The sequence below is a fragment of the Plasmodium gaboni genome, chromosome 8, assembly GCF_001602025.1.
Source record: "Plasmodium gaboni strain SY75 chromosome 8, whole genome shotgun sequence".
NCBI classification, from domain to species: Eukaryota; Apicomplexa; class Aconoidasida; order Haemosporida; family Plasmodiidae; genus Plasmodium; species Plasmodium gaboni.
The window spans coordinates 313,112-335,693 of record NC_031488.1 but is presented as its reverse complement, the minus strand read 5'-3'; the positions used below and the strand labels follow the sequence as shown (position 1 = coordinate 335,693).

The 22,582-nt window shown below is 18.7% G+C and overlaps 3 protein-coding genes and 1 non-coding gene across 4 annotated transcripts; 3 read left to right on the top strand and 1 right to left on the bottom strand.

Annotated features, from left to right (window-relative positions):
* Positions 1–146: 146 nt before the first annotated feature.
* On the top strand, positions 147–17,123 carry PGSY75_0809600 (putative peptidase family C50; the record flags this gene model as incomplete). Its single annotated transcript, XM_018785225.1, has 1 exon — positions 147–17,123. The coding sequence occupies one exon, from the start codon at positions 147–149 to the stop codon at positions 17,121–17,123; it is 16,977 nt and encodes a 5,658-aa protein (XP_018642192.1).
* Positions 17,124–18,190: 1,067 nt separating this feature from the next.
* PGSY75_0809500 (putative histone acetyltransferase subunit NuA4) lies at positions 18,191–18,505 on the top strand (the record flags this gene model as incomplete). The annotated part of the gene is made up of 1 exon (XM_018785224.1): positions 18,191–18,505. The coding sequence occupies one exon, from the start codon at positions 18,191–18,193 to the stop codon at positions 18,503–18,505; it is 315 nt and encodes a 104-aa protein (XP_018642191.1).
* A 345-nt stretch (positions 18,506–18,850) lies between these two features.
* PGSY75_0809400 (hypothetical protein) lies at positions 18,851–21,463 on the bottom strand (the record flags this gene model as incomplete). Its single annotated transcript, XM_018785223.1, has 1 exon — positions 18,851–21,463. The coding sequence occupies one exon, from the start codon at positions 21,461–21,463 to the stop codon at positions 18,851–18,853; it is 2,613 nt and encodes an 870-aa protein (XP_018642190.1).
* Positions 21,464–21,761: 298 nt separating this feature from the next.
* PGSY75_0809300 lies at positions 21,762–22,582 on the top strand (the record flags this gene model as incomplete). The annotated part of the gene is made up of 1 exon (XR_001974526.1): positions 21,762–22,582. It is a non-coding gene (non-coding RNA).

The following is a 22,582-nucleotide window of genomic DNA, read 5'->3' as shown; positions in this document are numbered from 1 at the left end:
CTGGCCTCATTCTATCATAATATGCCATAAGGAATGATCCACAATCTAATCAAAAGCATTAATTAAAAATAAAAAAAAAAAAAAAAAAAAAAAGAGAATATATCAATAAAGAACAAACAATAAGGTTTTATATATTTTTCTTAAAAATGGTAAGTTCTAATTTAAACGTATATGATAAGTTAGACAGAATTGTGTTAGATGTATTACAAAATATAGATGAAGAATATAAGAATGGAGGATCTGATGAGAAGGTGTATTTAAAATTTTATGAATTATTTTACAAGGAGAGTTATATAGAGAAGTTAAATTATAATGAATTAATAAATACTTTTAAAGATAAAAATATACATAAGTATTTATTTTATATGTTTGAATGTGTATTGAATAAAATATCTTTAAAAAATAATATGAAATATCTAGATTTTTTATTTATTATTTTAAGATATATAACCTATTTTTGGTTTTATTTATCAGAAGGTAATAAATTAATATTAATATCTTATTATTATTCTAAACTTATAGATTTATTATATAATTTAAATTTAAAGAAAAGTGCTTTTTTGATTAATATATATAACATTCTTATATATTTCTATATAAAAGATAAAAAGAAAGTTATTTTTGAAATAAAAAAAATTAAAGAAAATGATACAACTACACACATAAAGAATTTGATATTAAAGTTAAATAAAATATTAATATATGAACAAGTTAGACTTATTACAAAAATAACAAAAGAATATTATATAGATTGTCTCAATGAAGATATAGAAAAGAAACTATCTAAATTAATATTATCGGAAGAAGATATGAATAATTTTATAAAGGAGTGTAATTTGTATAACTATATGTGGATATGTGATAGAAAGGATGGATATAATAATAATGATAAATGTAATAGTACTAAATATAATAGTGATGATGTGATAAAAAAAAAAAAGGAAGAAAATTATTATTCTTTTTTTATAAAATATAAAAATAAGAATGATATAGAAATATTCATAAATTGTCATCCATTTTCAATTAATAACAGTTACAAAATTTTCTTAAATTTTTTAAAAAACTTTTTCAAAATAATAATTGATGACTTTGATACATTTTTGTTTTTTTTAAGTTTATTCTATTTAGAATATTTTTTAATGTATTGTCATTTTTTTGAAATAATTTATTACATTGATTTGTCTAACCATGAACAAGATCACAATAATATGGACAGAAATAATAATATAAATTTGAATAGTTTGGATATGAATAATATGGATAGAAATAATATAAATTCGAGCAGTATAGATATAAATAATGTGTATGACGTTCAAAAAAATGATAATTCAAAAAATATATATAAAGATACCAAGTGTATTTCAATACAAGGGTGTTCTAACAATGTTGTTACGACAAATGATGAATGTATTTTTTTAAATAATAATAAACAAAATAAAAGGATTATATGGAATATTATTTTTGATTCTTTAAAAAAGAAATTTGTTTCAGATGTAAAAAATGTGAATTATGTTTTAAAAATATTTAAATATACTTTTAGTTTTTTTTCTTTTGAAAAGAATTTAAATTTAAATAGAGAAAATAGAACATATATAGATAATTATATACATAATAAGATATATAATTTTACATATATATCATCTATATATTTAAAAGAGTTATTGAAATTTTGTCTTTCATTTATTACAAATATATTATATTCAAAACATTTAACTGAGGAAATAATATTTAAATCTATTTCTTATATATTTCATCTTTTGTCTAAATTAATATGTAATACTAATAATGATATAAAAGTATTCATTTTATATAATACTGATAATAGTATAGTATTAATCTCAATAATTACACATATCTATAAATATTTTAAAAAATTATATTTTGGTAAGAATAATGAGGAAGTTCAAATAAGTAAATCAAATAATTCAAAGAAGAATAATGTCAGTGTAGACAAATTAAAATATTCCTTTATAACACAAGAAAAGGTTTATCAAAAAATACAAGAATGTTTATATATTGTATTAACAATTGATGAATGTGTTGAATGTTACACAAGAGAATGTATAATTCCCCCCAAAAAAATAAAGAAAGAAAATCATACTATTAATAATATTAATATTAATAATAATAATAATAATATTAATAATTATAATAATAATAATAATAATAATAATAATAATAATAATAATAATCATTATGATGGTAAATATTATGTTGCTGGGCATGACCCTTGTGATAACCTTAAAAATAATTTTACTAATAACTTCTACATTTGTATTATTATAAAAATAAATAAAATGAATATGTTTTATTCAAACATGGATATTATTAAAGTAATATCTGAAAAAGATAAAAACGTTTTTAGAAAATTTATTTATACAATAAATAAAAATCATGAGAATTTTATAAATTTCTTTTCTTATATATTAAATATAAATTATAAAGAAAATGAAGATGATTTTATTTTAAAAAAATATATTTTTAATTTAAAAAAAAAAAATGAACATTATAATAAAGATAAAAAATTGATAAACCTTATGAAACCTTATCATTCTCCTTTAAAATATATTTTTTTAAAGAATGAAATACAACAAGAGCAAAATATGTGCAATGATAGTTATGACAATTATTGTATTGGAGTTTCATCATCTGATGAAATTCTCGATGAAAAGGACAAGACAAAAAACAAAGAAAATAACAATATAAATAATATAAATAATATTAATGGTAATAATAGTAATAATAATAATAGTTATAATAGTTATAAACAGTCTTATAATAACAATTTTTATAATGATGATATGTCCTGCAATGATAGCAATTATGATAATATTCATTTTTATAATCATTATGATGATAAGAATGAAAATAAAAGAGATGATATGCCAATATTTGAAAATTCCAGGTTTTATATAAATAAAAATATAATGAAAAATATAAATGTCGATTTTAAAAATGTATGCCATACCATAGTATTGTGTGTGAAGAGATGTATACAAATATCAGATAATATATTTAATCATTTTGAAAAGAATAAAAATTTAGAACCCAATTTTAATATATATGTATGTAAAAATATACTTATTAATTTTTTAAAATGTTGCTTATTAAATATAAGTTTATCTTCTTATATGTGTGTGAAATTAAATTATGATTATATTTTAAAAGAGATAAGCGAATCTAATTTAGTTGAGTATGCTTATAATATATATGATAAATATGTTTGTTTTATATTAAATCAGAATGTAAAGAACTTAAATGAGCATAAACACGTCTTACAATTTAATATAATAACTCAAAATAAAAGGAGATCAACCGTTCATATTAAAAATAATAATAATATTAGTAATAATAATAATATTAATATTAGTAATAATCCTAGTTGTGATAATAATAACAGTAGTAGGAGTAATGGGGCGATCAAGGAATCTTCATTATATAACAATATATGTCTTGATGATATATATGACATTTTAAGAAATAAAAAAGATAGACATGAGAATTCAAATAATAACAAAGATAATATATATCATCCTAATGATAAATATAAAAATGATAACCATTCAAATGATTATTATGAATGTCAATATAGTACTTTCTTTATTTCAGATAATACCACATTTGTTGAAACATTATATTCAAATTGTTTTTTAATTATGATAAACGTTTTATTCATATGGGAACTGTATCTAGAAATACCATTAGAAATTCTAAATAAAATGAGATATAGTTTTTTTGAACTTTTTTATAATACAACAATTAAAGTTTTAAAATTTATAAAAACTGATAAGGGTTTTTTATTTCTTTTGAATATTTTAAAATTTATATATACAAAATTTATAAGTTTACCATTCAATCCTATAGATATTCATACAAACTTTAAAATGTATGATTTTTATGAATTTCTTCTGAGTAATGAATATGATACTAATATAAATACCCATTTTAATAATAGAACTCCAAATAAAAATCATCATAATAATAATACTTACTATTATGGTTGTCTTGATATGGAGAAAAAAGAAGATGATAAATTTAATCAAGATAGTTTATTTATTAATTCAGTTAGTCCATTAAAATTTATTCAGAATAATAGAGAGGAAGAATATAATGAGGAAAACTCAAAAAATGATAGTACTAATAATATCATTAAATATAACCAAACTAATGAGGAATTCAATGAATACAGTAATTATAATATGTTAAGTGTTAATAAGAAAAAGAGAATAAGTATTGGAGGACTTGTTCCTATATTTCTAACTAGCCAAAATGAGAAAGAAAAAAAAAACAAAAGGAAAACTATGGTTGATTATGTATCTTATAATAAAATTGAAAATGATTCATTTACAGGCAATGGTAATATAAGAGAGAAAAAAAAAAGAAATACATTAACATATGATGAGAGTTCCTTTATGAATAATATGAATAATGATAACAAAGTAAATTGTGATTTTTATGATAAAAATGAGAATGAAACTCCAAAAAATAATTATGATAACAATAAGGATATGTTATCAAATGAAAATATAAAAGTAAAGAGAGATGATGTAAATAATGATGATGATAATAATAATAGTAATAGTAAGAGGAATAAAATGAGAAATACGTATTTAAAAAATTATTATATTCCTCATATAGATTTATTATTTATTATTATAGATTTAGAAGTATATTATTATTATGGAAAGAAGAAATATAAGAAAGTGATTTTTATTGTAGAAACTGTATTTAAGAATATTATAAATAAGTGTGATTATAATACTAAAGAATATTTAAGGTCATGTATTTCTTTTATTTATAATTATTATCACCAAATACATATAAAAAGTAATAAGAATAATATACAAAGTTGTGGGATTATTCGACATATATGTAATTTATATTTTAAATCAAAAATCTTTTATTTAAACAAAAAAATTAAAAAAATGTTATCATATTATAAGGAAAAATGTAGTAATATAGATTCATTGAAATTAAATTATAATGAAATGTATGATGTATTTTTTAATAGTTTGAAATGGAAATATTTTTTTTATTTTAAAAAAAATGTGAATTCTGAGCATTTTTATGATAATGAAAAGTATAAGTATTATGATAATTGTGATCATTTCAATAATAATATTCTCTTGGATGAAAAGAAAAAGGAGAATATGATTCTTATTGACGAATTATTAAGTATACACATTAATATATTACTATTTCTTATATTTTATGAATATATTTGTAAATATACACACATACATTTTGTATTTTATTTTCGATTTATATATTTATTTTTTAACAAAGTTTGTATTGATATCTTAAATATAGTTCATTGTTCAAATCATGTAGAATTTTTTAATCTCTTTGATTTTATATATCATAATATATATAATGATGATAATACTAATATGTATGCTGTAAAGAAATTAAAAATTGCTTTGACAAAAATTAATGATTATAAAATGTTAAAGAATGATATATATATTCCATATAAATTTAATGGTTCTATTGAAAAAATGAATGAGAAGGAAAGAATAACATATCATCATTATCAAAAAAAAAAAAAAAAAATTATTATTATTGATATTGAAGAATTGTTAGTTACTTATATACAAATGAATTTCATTTTCTGTCGAATTTGTTGTATTTTTCTTTTCTTTCAAAATATGTGTTTTCATAAATATGATCTAATTAATAAGGAATGTAAAATAAAGGAATATATGAAATTATTTAGAAGTAATAGGAACATTTTTGATGCTTCAGGTGTTAAAAATGATGAAAATGAATATTTAAAAAGTGAAGCCATAAATAATAATAATAATAATAATATTTATAAAAATAATAATATGAACATATGTAATACGTCTGATTATTATGAAACAAACCAATCTGATACAAATTATATTATTCCCTTTGATTACAAATCAAGTGATTATAATAAATATGACACTGATATGTCTGTTTCTAGTATTTCTGAAAATAGCTTTATTTTAGATGAATGTTCATCATATGCTAGTAAGAAAGATTATATAATTTTAGAATTCATAATAGACAAAATTGAAGAAATAAATATTGGTCTAATATATAAAAACATGTTAAAAAATTGTTATTATATAATAAAAGTAGAAATGTTATATAATTATATTTATAATAACATTGAAATATTAAAAAGATTTTCTTATCTTAATAATGCCTATCATTTATATAAGTTGTATTATCATATGTTCGTTTGGAATAATAAAAATCATCTTGATGGTTTAAAAAATATTAATAAAAAGGATAAACAAAAATATATGAACGATTCTGTTCAACATGATGTCAATGGTTTGTCTATGAAGGGTCATAGTAATGATTACACATCGAAAAATAATTTTAATGATGACACATTAGAGAATAATTTTAATACCTTTTCTTCAAAAAATAACATATATAATAAGCATAATAAATGCTATCACATTTTTGACATCTTAACATTAAATCAAAGATTAAAAGAAAAAATGAATCCACGTTATATAAAATTAATGTTTTATGATACGTCTCATTTGTTTACTACATATAATGATGATAGTGTGAAAAATGAAAATGATTCATATGTATGTAATGATGAAAATATAATGAAAAATAATGATATATGTAATGATTTTTTTTATAAATCTTTTGATGAATGTAATTCCTATTTTTCATGTAATATATATAATTTTAATTTAAATTTATTTCATCCACTGAATATTAGAAAAAAGGGAAATATACAAATTTATGAAAATAATACAAAGACAAATCCATTTATTAGTTCTCAAGTTATTAATAATAAGTATTTAATGAATCTAAATAAAAAATATAATAAGATTAAAAAATATATAATGAATTATATCATATCAACCTATTTTATTATATTATGTTTTTATTTTAATGAATATAATATAGAAGAAGATAATTTATCCTTTTATTTTATTCTTTATTTATTTCAAACAAAATATCATGTTTTTAATAATAATTTTTTTTTACATATAGATAATGCATATCAATCATTAAATGAAAATATGTACACTTCAAAACATGATATTATAACTAAAGAAAATAAAAGTAAAGAAAATAAAAGTGAAGAAAATAAAAGTGAAGAAAATAAAAGTGAAGAAAATAAAAGTGAAGAAAATAAAAGTGAAGAAAATAAAAGTGAAGAAAATAAAAGTGAAGAAAATAAAAGTGAAGAAAAGAATTTTATATATTTACAACATTGTAAATATAAAATATATACAGAATATGAACTTAAGAATAATATTTATCTTATATTCGAAATTTTAAATAATATATATGATATATATTATGGAAATATATTTGAGAATATATCAGTTCATAATAACATTGAGATAAATATTGATTTAAATTTTATAACATATTTGAGCGAAATATATAATATTTTATTTTTCTATAAAATGTATAAAGAATGTGTGCATATATTATTATTGTGTATTATGTGTACTTCTAAGTTTTTTTGTTTATATATATTTAATGAGAAGCATGTATATAATGAGCACACTTCATTAGATTTTATTGATAATGAAAATGTAATAAGTAAAATTACACACATTAAAAAAAAGAGAAATACACATATAAATATTAACATTAATATTAATACGGAAGATAATTCACACACTAATAGTAATAACGTTGAATATGGTTATTATTATTATAATCATGTAATGAATGAAGAGAAAGATAAGGAATCAAAAAATATAATCAAGGGGTCTCATAAATGTGATGAACTTAAAAAGATAGTATATCAAGAGGAAAAAATATTAGAAAATAATAATATGAATGAAAGAGTATTTTATGAATATGAAAAGGATAATATGTCTGTTAATGACATTAACCAAAAAAATGACAATAATAATAAAAAAAGTAAAAGTAAAAGTAAATGTAAAAGTAAATGCAAAAATATATGTAAAAATAAATGTAAAAAGGAAAAGACAAATATATATAATATTAAGAAAAATAGAATAATACATATTTTAAATATAATATATAATAAAATAACATGCAATGTAAATAATATGAATGTTAAAGAAATATATATTAATTTACATAATTATATGCAGAACTTAATAATATGTATATCTCTTTTTTATTCTATATATATATGTCTAGAAAAATTATGTAAAAAAGAATATAATATTATTTTCTTTAATTGTGCTAATATTATATATAATTATTATATCGAATTTTATCAATATATTAAAAAATTTTGTAAAACTTATTGTAAAGAAAAATTGTATATGTCTACTTTCTTTTTTGATAATTTCAATTTAAAAATAATTAATCTGAGAATTCTTTCTATTATAAAAGAAAAGGAGATATACATAAAAAGAAAAGAAAAAAATATAAGTAAGAGTATGAAGAATTATGAAATAATAAACAATAATAATAATAATAATAATAATATAAATAAAGATTCTGTGGGTAAAATGTGGTTGCCTAATATTCTTCCAGTAAACATTTCATTGAATGATATAAAAGATAATAATGATCCAAGCAATAATTCAAATGCAGATTCACATATTTCATTATTTCATTCTAAGTTTTATTCAAAGTTTGAATATTTATTATTTGATATTAGGGGAGATATTTTTAAAGATTGTATGACTATGATAAGAAATATAGAAAATAGATATAAAAATGATTGTAATTTTATTTTTCGAAATAATCTAGAATTATATTTTAACATTGTAAAATATTTATATGAAAATAATAAAGATCAATATATAGGATTATTTTTATTTTTTCATGGATATATTATATACGAATTAGAAGATAAGAAAATTAATATGATGAAAAATTTTTGTACTTTTAATATATCATCTAATTTTTTCTGTTTAAAATTTGAACAACGTTCATATGATTTTGATATTGAAGGATTATCATATGTATCAAAAAATGATTCTATTGATGATATAAAAGTAAGAAATAAGTTAATTTTAATGAATACAGAAAATCTATATTGTAATATTTTTTTAAGAACAGATTTTTTTTCTATAACCAAATTTTTTAATATATATATTAAGAATATATACAAAATATTCTTTAAATTAAATAATTTTTTTTCGAGCTATTTCTTTTTAAAAGAATTTATTATATATATATCTAGTATTTTATATCTACCAGAAATGGTTCATATGTATATTTATTTAATAAATATTATATTAACAAGTGGAAAGGAAAGAATTGAAATATTAACACAAGAAGAATTATTTTTTGAAAATTTAAATAATGAATTTAATATGTATGAAAAAAAGAATTTAGAACAAATAAATAAATATGATGTATATAATAAAGATGTTAAAATGTATGAACAAAATGATTTTACAGATATTAATTATGATAAGACACCACTTAATACATATATAACAAATAAATATATATATGAATATAAAAAAGTATTGAATGAATTTTTTCTATATTTAAATTATTTAATATCAAATAAACAAAATATGAATATATTAACTCCTAAATATAGAAAAGAAATTCTTTATATTTATTCATTGATTATTTTAAAAAAAAAACAAAAGCATTATTATAATTATGTTATGAACAATAGAAAATTGCAAACAACAAATGAGTTCCTAGACAATTTACAAAAAATTAATCACCTGGAAGGAGAAGATAAAAATATTAATGATGATAATAAAAAGACAACAAATATATTATATAATACAATAGATAAGAAAAATGTATTAGAAGATCATAATAAAAAAGAAATAAATAATATTATATCACCACCTTTAAATTATGAATTAAATAATGATGATAATAATAATAAGAATAATATAAAGATTGATGAATTATATAATAATAATTTGGATGATATTAATAAATTTGGCAAAAATTTCTTACAGTGCTATAATGAATGTAATAAAGTTAGAAAGAATGAAAATATATGTTTTCTGTTTTTTATTGAAAATTTATTTCTTGGACATAATATGGATACAGACATATATAATGTATCTATAAATGATGAAGAAAGTGTAACAACAATTTTAAAAAATATGATACTGGAAGATATAAGTAAGATTAATATAAATGAAAAGATGAATAATAGACATAAAGATTATATAAAAGAAGATGATGAGACATACATAAATAATACACATCATAATAATAATAATAATAATATGCATGATACTAATAATTGTAATGGTGACATTACATATGAGAAAGAAAAGGAAAAGAACTCTACACATTTTGATAATCCATATTATGATGAAAGGAATAAGTTCAATATATATAACCTATTTAATGATATATATTATTTTAATGAAAATGATATAGAATTAAATTCAAGTGATTTTAAGCTTATGGATATTTCAGTATTAAATTATTTACATTTAAATTACGATTTTGAAAAGAATTTAAAATATATATATAATTATATTAATAATAGATTATTTGTTTATAATTGCAAAAAGATGAATTCATATTTTATTAAAATATTGTATTATTATATAAACCTAGTATTTTTAAAAATAAAAAATATTTTTTGTGATGACTGTATATATATCATTAAAAAACAACAATCTTTAAATTCATCTGCAAATGATTGTTGTTCTAATATATTTTTTTTATTATATGTAAGACTTTTATATAATTTTAAAATACCAAAGGATATATTACATGAAATATGTTCCAATTATTTCCCAGGAAATAAATGTAAAAAATATATAGACCTTTTATTGAATAGAAAAAAATTTGGGCATATACAAAATAATCAGTCTGATTATAATAAAATAAAAATGGTGGTTCAAAAAGCTGGTATTAATAAAACGCAAAAAAATCCTCATCAATACGATACACACAATAATAATAATAATATTAATATTAATGGAAGTGTTAATTCTTCTAATAGTGGAGATAATAATTTTAATTGTGAAAATTTTTGTCGGCCCAATACAGATATATTATTCTTATATTTAATAGAAATATTTTTATTTCCAGATAAAGATTGTAGTTATTTTGAAGTGCTTAGTACATGTTATCAATTTATAATAAATATAAAACGAGGTAGAGAAAATGTATATATCAAAGACGAAATGTTAAAAAGGATGTATGAAATATTAAAAAATATACTTTTAAAACAAAATTATGAAAATATTTATTATTTTCAAATTATCTTAATATATACTTCATTATTATTATACAACACTCACATGAAATCGTTAGTATATGAAATGAGGATAATAGCTCAATTTTATTTAGATTTTATATTTTTTTTTATAGAAAATATAAAAAATAATTTGATTATTTTGGATATAATAAAATCTTACGCTACTGATCAGAATGATGTGTATAATATGGAGCAAAAAAAAAAAAATGGAATGAGTGATAAAGAAAAAAAAAAAGACCAAGAAGAAAAAATTAACAATAATAATAATAATAATAATAATAATAATAATAATAATAATAATAATTGTAATAATTTTTATAATGATGAACAGAATATATTTTTTAACTTATTAAAATGCTATTTTAGAAAGATGATATCATTACTGTATTTATATACTGACGAATTAATATTGTATACTATTAAACATAATATAGATTTAGAAATAAACGAAAGAGAATATTTTAGAAAGAACGTATGCACAAATATAAATTCAGATATTATATATAAATATATGAATGTTAAAGAAGTGAATCTAAGTAATTTATGTATTTATTGGGATTATGCAATTATTTCGGTGAGTCAAGATAAAAATAGTTTATATATATCAAGATGTTATAAAAATTTTCTATTAATATTAGCTCAAATGTTTAAAATATATCATGAAAATGAAATCATTAATAGGATATTTTCAAATGATTTTTATAAGATGGACATAGAAAAGGATATAAACGAATTATCGTTCATTATAAATAATTACCACCAAAACATATATAATAATAATAACAATAATAATAATTATAATAATAGTAGTTGTTGTTGTTGTTGTGGCATGAATTATTGTGATGGTAATTGCAATAAACTCAAATCTTATTATAACTTTTTTAACATTCTAAATAATAACGATATGGTGGAAAAACAACTTGGTTCATTGTTTGATACTTATGTTATTAAAAGTAATATAAGAGAATGGATAAACGATACCTTGAATTATCACACGAAGGATATAAAAATGAATAAACAAGGTTATACAGATGAAAAAAACTCACCTTGTAATAATAATTTATTAAATAATCATCTTCATATAAACGAAATAAAAAATGGAGATTATATTGCATGTACTGAAAATTGTGACATTTTAGAAAGTGATGAAAAATCTTTGTGTAGATCACAATTAAATCATTATGAAAAAGAGAATTTTTTTTATAATTTCAATATATATGACATTATCAATATTGATAAGGAAATAGATTTGAAGGAAAAAATACATGTACACAATTCGAATAATATAATAAAAAATGTGGATGTATTCCATCTTTTTATTTTATTGAATAAAAGAGCAAATGAATGCTTAAATAGGAAAAGGGTTGAATATTTTCATGTGGAGAAGGTCCATTTAAATATTGAAAGGTATACATATAAAAACAAATGGAATTATATAAGAAAGTTAGAAAAATTTTTAAAGCAATATCAACATATGATTAAGGTTATGTGTGAAATATTAAGTGAATCAAAATATGTAGATAGAAATGAAATTAATTTAAGAAAATGTATAGATCAATGGTGGAAAAATAGGTATCTATTAGAGCAGCATTTGAAAATCTTGAATCTAGATATATCAAATAGTTTAGGTTGTTCTATACATAAATTAATATCAATTCCTTTAATTAATATAATAACAAAATGGAACATTATGGATGATAAATCGATGAAAAATTATACATTAGAAGATCATAATAAAAATAATAATGAAAATAATTATTTTTGTGATACATTTGAAGATGAAAAAAAAAATAATCTTTCCATATTGAATCAATCAAAAAATGACGAAGAAAATTATGTACATAACACCATATCACCTTTGAATAATCAATTATATTACTTAAAAGCTAATTTTGATATTTTTATTTATATTTTTTATTTTCATCAAATTTTTAGAATCATAAGATGGTTAAAAAAATGGAATCAATTTATTCTTCCACTAAAATATTGGAGTGGAATTGATTATATAAATGTCCTTATAAATCTAACCATATTTTCTATAACACTAAAAAATTGTAATCTTGAAATTATCAATGTAAAAAAAAAATATTTTCAAAAAATGTGTAATCTGAAAAAAAGGAGAGATGATAAAAATATGTCAAAGGATTATTTTTGTAAGGATGAAATAAATATACAAAATGAAAATAAAAATGAAGCGAATTATTATAATTATAATTATAACTATAATCATAATATGAAACAGAAAAATAGTAATTTTTCTAATGATATCAACTCTGAAAATCATATCCATCATTATGATTATATTATTGATCAAAATAATATTTCATATTATGAAAACTTTATTAATGAACATAATATTAACAACAAAGATAATATTATTATTAAGAATAACCCTAATTCTTTAAATATCAACAAAACAAGCACATCCTATTTACCATGTTCCAATAAAGATATTGAAGATATTCTTATTTTTAAAAAAATAATTGAAAAGAAAAATGAAAAAGAACCAGCGGATACAAAAAAAGGAAAAATTAGAGGAAGACGACATACCTACTGTGAACAAAATATATATTCCATAGAAGAATATGGGGAAAAAAATATATATCTGAACCCTAACCTGAATCCTAATATGAAGAACGACGTAGTAAAGAATAATACTAATAATTCAAAATATACAAATATTAATACTGCAATAAGTTGTATTAATTCATATAATATAGAAAATTATGACAAATTTGAAGAAAAGAAAAAAAAAAATAAAAAAAATAATTCACCTAGTATTATAACAAGTAATACAAAAATGAATATGAAAAAAAAAACTGATAATTTCAATAATAATAATGTTTATGAATATTTGAACCCTTTGAAAAATACAAACAATTCTGAATGCGAAATAAATGAAAATTATAAATTAGTGAATACCAAAAAAAAAAATAAAAGAAATACAATATCTGGTATTTTCTTTGATTATGATATGAAACAAAGATATGAAGACTTACCAGAGAAAAATTTTTTGAAATTTTTAGATTTAAGAAAAAAATGTGTTAAAGGTTTATTTAGATGCTCATTTATTAAATTAAGAATGTATTTATATCATATATTAATAGATGTTTTTGAGAATGCAGATATAGACCCAATGAATATTTTTGACTTTTTTAATATTATCACACATTCTTTTATTAAGGATGTCTTATTTTGTAAACTTACAATAGATAAAACAAATAAAGATAAATATATATATACAAGAAATATAGAAAATAATAATATAAGGAAAAATCCTGTTATTTTATATTTACATAGTAATTTGAGTAGAATATCTTTAGAAAACTTGGAACCTTTAAAGGATTCATATATTGTAAGGGGTGTGAGTAAAATGGTAACTACTTATTTATATAAAAGGTTGATAAATAAGATAAATCATGATAAAAGTATAGGTAAAAAAAATATTTACACTAATATGCATGACGAGGATGATAATAATAATGATGATGAAGATGATTATAATAATAACGATGAGGATGGTAATAATGATGATGATGATAATAATAATAATAATAATGATGATGATTTTAATAATAATGTAGATATGGAAATGAAAAAATATATAAAGTATGAATATAATAAAAAATGGGAGATCAATACATCTGAAAATGTGAGTGATAAAAAAAATACCTTGCGTAGAGCGACATATAATACGACAACTTTGAAGGATATAAATAATAATAATAGTAATAGTATTGTTTTGAGGAAGAGCGATATTATGAAGGATGACCCAAATAGCTATCATAACACTTCCAATTTATACTCTAAAATGAATTCGTTTCATAATAACCAAGAAAAAACATTTGATAATTCAATATATGTAAAAAGAAAAAAGGAAAAAGAGGAATTTGTTATCGTTGACGATGATGATACAAATAATAATAATCTTCTAAATAATAAAAAAGGATATAATAATTACAATTTAATTGTTACAAAAGAAGAATATACGAACGAAATGTATTCAAATAAAAGTGATAATACAAAAGAAAAGAAAAATCATAAAAGATCAAGAAAAAGTATGAATATTGAATATTCTTTTATAAATCCTTTTATTAATAAAAATAAGGAACGATCAAAAAATAAAAGCAATTTAACTTCATACAATACACAATTTTTAAGTGATAAAGGAGAAGAAGAAAAAAAAAAAAGAAAGGATGAATATAATATGAGTGAAAAAGAATATGTATTAGATCGAAATAAGAAAAAAAAAATTATAAAAAATAATAAAAGTATTATTTCAAGTAATATATCCATAACACGTTCTTTATCAAATTCATCAGATTCATCTGTAGAATTAATACAAAATGAAGATGAACTTAAGAAAATATTTATGAATGTTAGAAATTCATTAAATTTTCAAAATATAATGTCAATTGATAATAAAGAGGAATATAATAATTATCTTTATTCTAAAAGAAAAAATAGTATAAGTGAATCTGAAGCATATTTTGGTGAAAAAAAGATGAAGCGTATGAGTTCCTTTTTAAAAACATCAAAGAAAGATAAAAGAAGAACATATTCAAATGAAAGAGAATATGTATCAAAAGCATATGAAGTTAATGGTATGAAATATGTGCCATATTATATTCGTAGCTCAAGAATAATTGATCCTTATAAAAGTAAAATATTTTTTTTAATTAATCCTAATGGTGATTTAAAAAGGACTGAAGATGCTATTATTCCATTTATATATCATAAAAATAAAGAAAAATATAAATATAAAAATTGGGATGGATATATTGGTAACGTACCAAATGAAAATGTTTTAATAGATCATTTATGTAATGATGATTTATTTTTATATTGTGGACATCAAGGTGCAGAACAATATATGAGAAAAGAAAACATTAAAAATGGATTACCTAGTCTTGAATTCATTATTGATTATATTGTTGAAAAGAAAATTATAAATTTGAAAAAGTATCCTAAACTAAAGGAAATAATAAATTTATATACTAATAAATATAATACTAAAAAAAACCAACAACTAGAAAACAGTACTAATTCAATACAAAATATAAATCAAAGGAAGAGAAACTCTTCAACATTTGCTTTAACAAAAAATGAAAAGAATACACGTACTGCTATAAAAAAAGATATGAAAAGAAAAAATATAGGCGCCATTAATAATATATTAGCTCATTTGGAAAATACAAAATTAAAGAACAACATAAAAAATAATGATAATAGTAGTGATGATAATAATAATAATAATAATAATAGTGGTAATCATAATATTGATAGTAACACTACTGATAATAATTCAAAAATATATATAAGTCCACTTAGCAAAGGATTAAATTGCTGTACATTTTTAATAGGTTGTAGTTCTGGTCTTCTTTCATCTTATGGTTTTGATTTAGATGCATGGGGTACTGTTTATGATTATATAGTAGGAGGATCTTTATTTGTTTTTGGAAATTTGTGGAATGTAACTGACGGAGAAGTAGATGGATTTACACAAAATTTTTTATGGAAATGGACACAACCTAATTCATCTTCTTTATTTCAATCAAAATTTATATATAATGAAAAATTACCATCTTTGAATTTAAGCTTTCGTTTCTTTTTAGAATTATTTTTAAAAAATATACAAAATATACAAAATATGAAAAATGTACAAAATATACAAAATATACAAAATATTGAAAAATTAGTAAATAACGATATAAATTTATTAAAATTAAATATCGATATTGGTGATCATTTTATTACTGTACCTATGAATATATATAAATTTTTAATAAAAAATAAATTTTTTTATAAATATTTTAGAGATTATTATAATAAGAATATATTTGTAAATAAAAACCTTTATTATATTAATCAAAATAAGAAATATATGTGGTTAACTATAACAGAATCATTAACAGAAGCTAAGCAATATTGTCGCTTACCCTATGGTACAGGTTCTGCAGGAGTTATGTACGGTTTGCCAATATAGAAAGAACAACAACAACAAAAAAAAAAAAAAAAAAAAAAAAATTCATATATATTTATTTCTTTTTTTTTGTATATTTATATTATTATCTATTTTTTATAAACCTTTTTATAATATTCGTAACATTATAGACACATAATAACAAAAAAGGAATATTAAAATTATATATATATATTTTTTTTTTATAACTTTCTTATATATATGTATATATCAAAAGGTATTTAAAAAAATTTGCATATTTAAATAATAGGTTCTTTTAAATTTGATGTTCTGAAGGAAAAAATGGAAAAATTATTATATATACATATAATATATAATGATTTTTTTTTTTTTTTTTTTTTATGTATAAAAATCTCTTATATTATTAATAGGATCTTTTACTTCAAAAATTATTTTTGTTTATACAATATAAATTAAAATATTACGTAAAATATTATTCATATAAAATTTTAAAAAGTAAATATCTTTGTAAAAAAAAATATATTTTATTTATATTCATAATTTATATTTTATTTTATAATGTATTATTAATTTATTACAAAAAAAAAATTCATTATATAAAAATCCTAATTTTATGTCGAAATTAATTAACAATTTAAAGCGCATATAAATATATATAGCGAAGACAATAGGCCAAAAAAAAAAAAAAAAAAATTACAATAATATAAATAATATATATATTATATAATAATATTATTACTATAATTATAATATATATATATATAATATATATAAAATATAAAAAATAAATAGATATTTATATATTTTTTCAATATTATATATAATATTTATTTAAAATTTATTCACAAATTAAAAAAAAAATGTATATATATATATATATATATATATATATATATATATATAATATATTTATAATATAACATATATAATAAAGGATCTATAAAATGTTTTTTTCCCTTATAGATTAAAAACTATGGGTTTTTTTTTTTTTCCTTTTTTTTTTTTAAATGAATAAAAAAAAAATTAATTTTTTTTTTTTTTTTTTAATTCCATTAAATTATTATTATTATTATATTAATATGCATAATATAATATTAGATTAGATAAAAATGAAACATAAGGTTAAACGTGATATAATGAAATGTAAAAAAAAGCTGGAAAGTTCTATAAAAGCTTTAGAAGATAAAATTTTAAGACTAGAATCAGAATATCATAAGAATTGTAATGTTAATGGAGGGAATTTAATAAAAGGATGGGAAAGCAATTTAAGAAAAACACCATTAGAACCTTTAAGTTTCAGAACTTTTAGAGATGACTATGGAGATTCATATGTTGAAAGAATGTTATCATTAACATCATGTACATCTCCTGCTACATCTTTATTTCCAAGTGAAGATACAATAAGAGAAAAACGTAAAATGTAAATTTTGAAGAAACAAAAGAATTTGTTATGACAATTATATATATATATATATATTTAATTTAATGATACAAAATTATTAGGTTTTAATTACTGTTCATATATATACTTTAAATTACAATATAAAAATGAAATGAAGGATATAACCCTACCTTTTTAAAAAAAGAATTTTAATTATCGGATGCAAAAATAAATTACGAAAAAAAGTTAATTACATATATATATATATATATATATATATTAAATGTATTTATTTATATTTTGTAATAAAATAATTTATTAACATACAATTTGATATATATATATGTATATACAAATGATCACTTAATTATTTATATTTTATTTTATTTTATTTTATTTCATTTTTTTGTTTTTTCATTTTATTATAATTTTCTAAAATTTTTTTTTTAAACAAATTAACTTTAATTTTTTTTTGTAAAATTCTTTGTCTCTTAATACAATGTTGTGTTCTTCTTCTTTTTGGTTTAATATAATTTTTGGATAGTTCTTTAATTTCTGACCATCCTTCATTAGGTAATATTTTAAAAAATCTACCTTTGAAATAAAAGGAATCTTTTTTTATACTATTCCAAGGTAATTTCCATAAGGATTTATTATTTTGATCTTTATCTATTTCTTGAAAATATTGTCCTTTATTAATATATAGATCTATTTCATTATTTTGTTTATTTTCATCACTTATTTCTGTTTTGACCAAAGTAGTTTGCATTTTAAATGATGAATTGTTTAATTTGTTAAATCGTTTATATATATATATATCACAATCATCATCAAGAATAAAATTTGTATTTTCATTATTATTATAATGAACATTCTCTTCATTTTGTTGATTCTCTTTAATGTTTAAATTGTTCATGTTATATGTACTTTGTATAGACTCTTTTTTATTATTATTATTATTAACATTTAATATATCACCATTTTGTTTATTATTTATTATAATTTTTTTTTTATTTTCCTTATCTAATTCATCATTTATTATAAAATCATTATGTAATATATCATCTTCAATTCTTATATCCTTATTTGGTAGTGTTTTCATTACATTCTTACTATTTTTGTCATGTTCTATCTTTTTTTGTTGATCCATGAAATGTTCAATGGGAAGACCTGTATATTCTGATGATAAAATGATATCATAAATTTTCGGTCTTTCAATAAATTTAGTAGATTTTTTTTTTTTTTTTTTTGTTTCATCTTGTATTAGATCTATATTATTGATATTATCAATTTTTTTATTAGATACTTTTTTGGCATTCATTAAATAATCAATTTCCTCTTGACTTTTATTTTCTTGTGTTATTTGAGAAGTATCTGGAATATGTCCTAATATTTTTAGCTGTACATACATATCTTTTTTAGCTGAGCATTCCCCTAATAATTTTGTATATGATGATAAATGATAAGGATGTGTTAATATATTTGGTAGTTTTCGTATGCCCATATTATTTTCATATCTTACAAAATCAAATAATCTCTTTTTAGAATATTTATCATACATATTAACTATAAAAGCTCTTGAGAATGTACCATATTTTCTAACATAATTAACTAAGAATGGAATACTTATAGTTTCATAACATCTAGAAAAGAGTGCAATAATTTCTGCATTTTTTGAACAATTTAATACTTGACCTAAATAATTAATCATATTTTCATAAGATATTTGTGAATATTTATCTCTATACATACCTAATCTACTTATTATTTTTAAACATAATTCTGCACTACAATTTTTTACAATATTATATGCAAATAAATTATTTAATATATTACATGGAATATTATCAATATCTAAAATTCGGATAGTTTCTACATGATCATAATTGATATTATTATTCATTGGATAAAAATAATTTCTTTTTTTTTTTTTTTTATTATTATTATGATAATGATTATTATTTAAGTTCATGTTTGGATTATTTGTATTATTTATAGAATCTATTAAGTTTTTATAATGTTCTTCTTTGTTTTTATTGTATGTATTTATATTTTCTTTACTGGAGTGATTACCATTTCGAGATAATTCTTCAGCTATTCTTAATTTACATAAAATTGAATTTCTAAACATTGAAAAATGTTCTTCGTGTTGTTCTAAATATTCTTTCATTTTTTGAGTCTCTTTTTCTTCTTTTTCATATATTTCATTGACAAATAAATTTGAAAAATTTTCCTTACACTTTTGATTATCATGTTTTTGTGGTATATCCATGTTTGTCTGTATACCATTATCTATTTGTTTAATTATATTTGTAGATGTTTTAGCAATATCATTTATTTGTTCTTTATTTTTGTTTTCATCATGAACATCTAACTTTTTATTATTTTTATAAATACTATTTGCTGATGCATGCCAAAGTTCTCCTATTAAACTGGAGTTTAAGTTGTTTGTTAATAATAAGGTATCTAAATCGTCATCAACATCTTCATTGTATTCATCATTTGTATATTCATAATTGTTATCAGTGATAGCATCATTAGTTTCACTGTTTATATATTCATGTGTGTTATCATTGAAAGTATAATTCGTTTCATTATTTTTATATTCATGTGTGTCATCAGAAAAAAAAAAATTATTACTAATCTTGTCATCATCATTTCCCCTTCCAGAATGAAAATCCTTGTACTTATTATCATTTTTATTTTGTAATACGTTTTTCTTGTTTTCACTTGTTTGCTTATTTAAAAAGTTTGTTTTTTTGCCTATAAAATTATGATTCAATTCATTTTTATCGTCAATATGATTTATATCATTTTTATATTGAAATGATAAATTATTACAGTTTTTGTCCAGTGAATATATTTTATCTGATGAATTAAACCTTCTAAATATAAAAAAATGATTATCTATTATTTTCCTTTTTTTTTTATAAAAAGGAATTATTAAATTCACCTGTAAACATTCCAAACTTATGAGGGAAAATTTATTTTTAATACGCATTTCAAAAATGGATTCATAATAAATTATTCATTTTTTTTTTTAAATAAAACAAATGCACATATATGAGTAAAATATATGGCCCTAAGTGGGTAATTACATGAAAACAACGAATTTTTATAAAAATTATATTATATAAATGGAAATAAACATATATATATATATATATATATATTTATATATTATTTTAATTTTTTTTTTTTTTTTTTTTTTTTTTTTTTATACTTTTGAAATGCACTGTCATTCACTTATAAATAAAATATTTATAATTATATATTATACATGTTATTTTTTATTTTATTTTTTGATATTGTGTGACTGCCATAATGTTTTTATTTTATAATATATATTATTTTATATTTTATGTATATATAATATATATAAGTGATAAAAATAATACACATTAACTTTTCATAAAATTTTTATATGATAAAATATTACAAATGAATATAATAACAAAATTGTTAAATATTTTCTTCTAGAAAATATTTAAATAAGATATTTATTAACACAAAAAAAAATAAAATAAAATAATATATATATATATATATATATTTTTTTTTTTAACAATTTAGGGGGGTAAAATATGTCAGTTTTATGTCACACCTTATTTAGTTTTTTTAAGGACCTTAGGAATTTATACAAACCATATACAGCATTTTCTTTCTTTTTCTTCCCATGTGCTATAAATATGTATGGAATTATAAAATTTAATAATTCTGACTATCATATAAATAAGGACGTAACAGATGCCAATGCTTATATGAAAAGGACTGCCCAAGAAAAATAAAACAATGAAATACGATAGAAATTAAACAAATATGTTTTAAATGGAAATGAGGAAGGAAGGAAGGAAGAAAAAAAGAAAAAATGAAAATTGTATAATCTTTCCTAAAGAAATAAAATATTACACTATATATATATATATAGTTGAATGGTTTAATAATATAGAACAAATTGAATATATTTTTTTAAGAACGTGAAAAAAAAGTATAAATGATAAACATTTATACGTTTTAATTTAAAAAAAAAAAATAATAAATAGGAATAACTGCAATGTTGTATAATATATTGTAAATGTTCTATTTTTGAACATCAAAATTTTTTTTTTCATTTATTTTT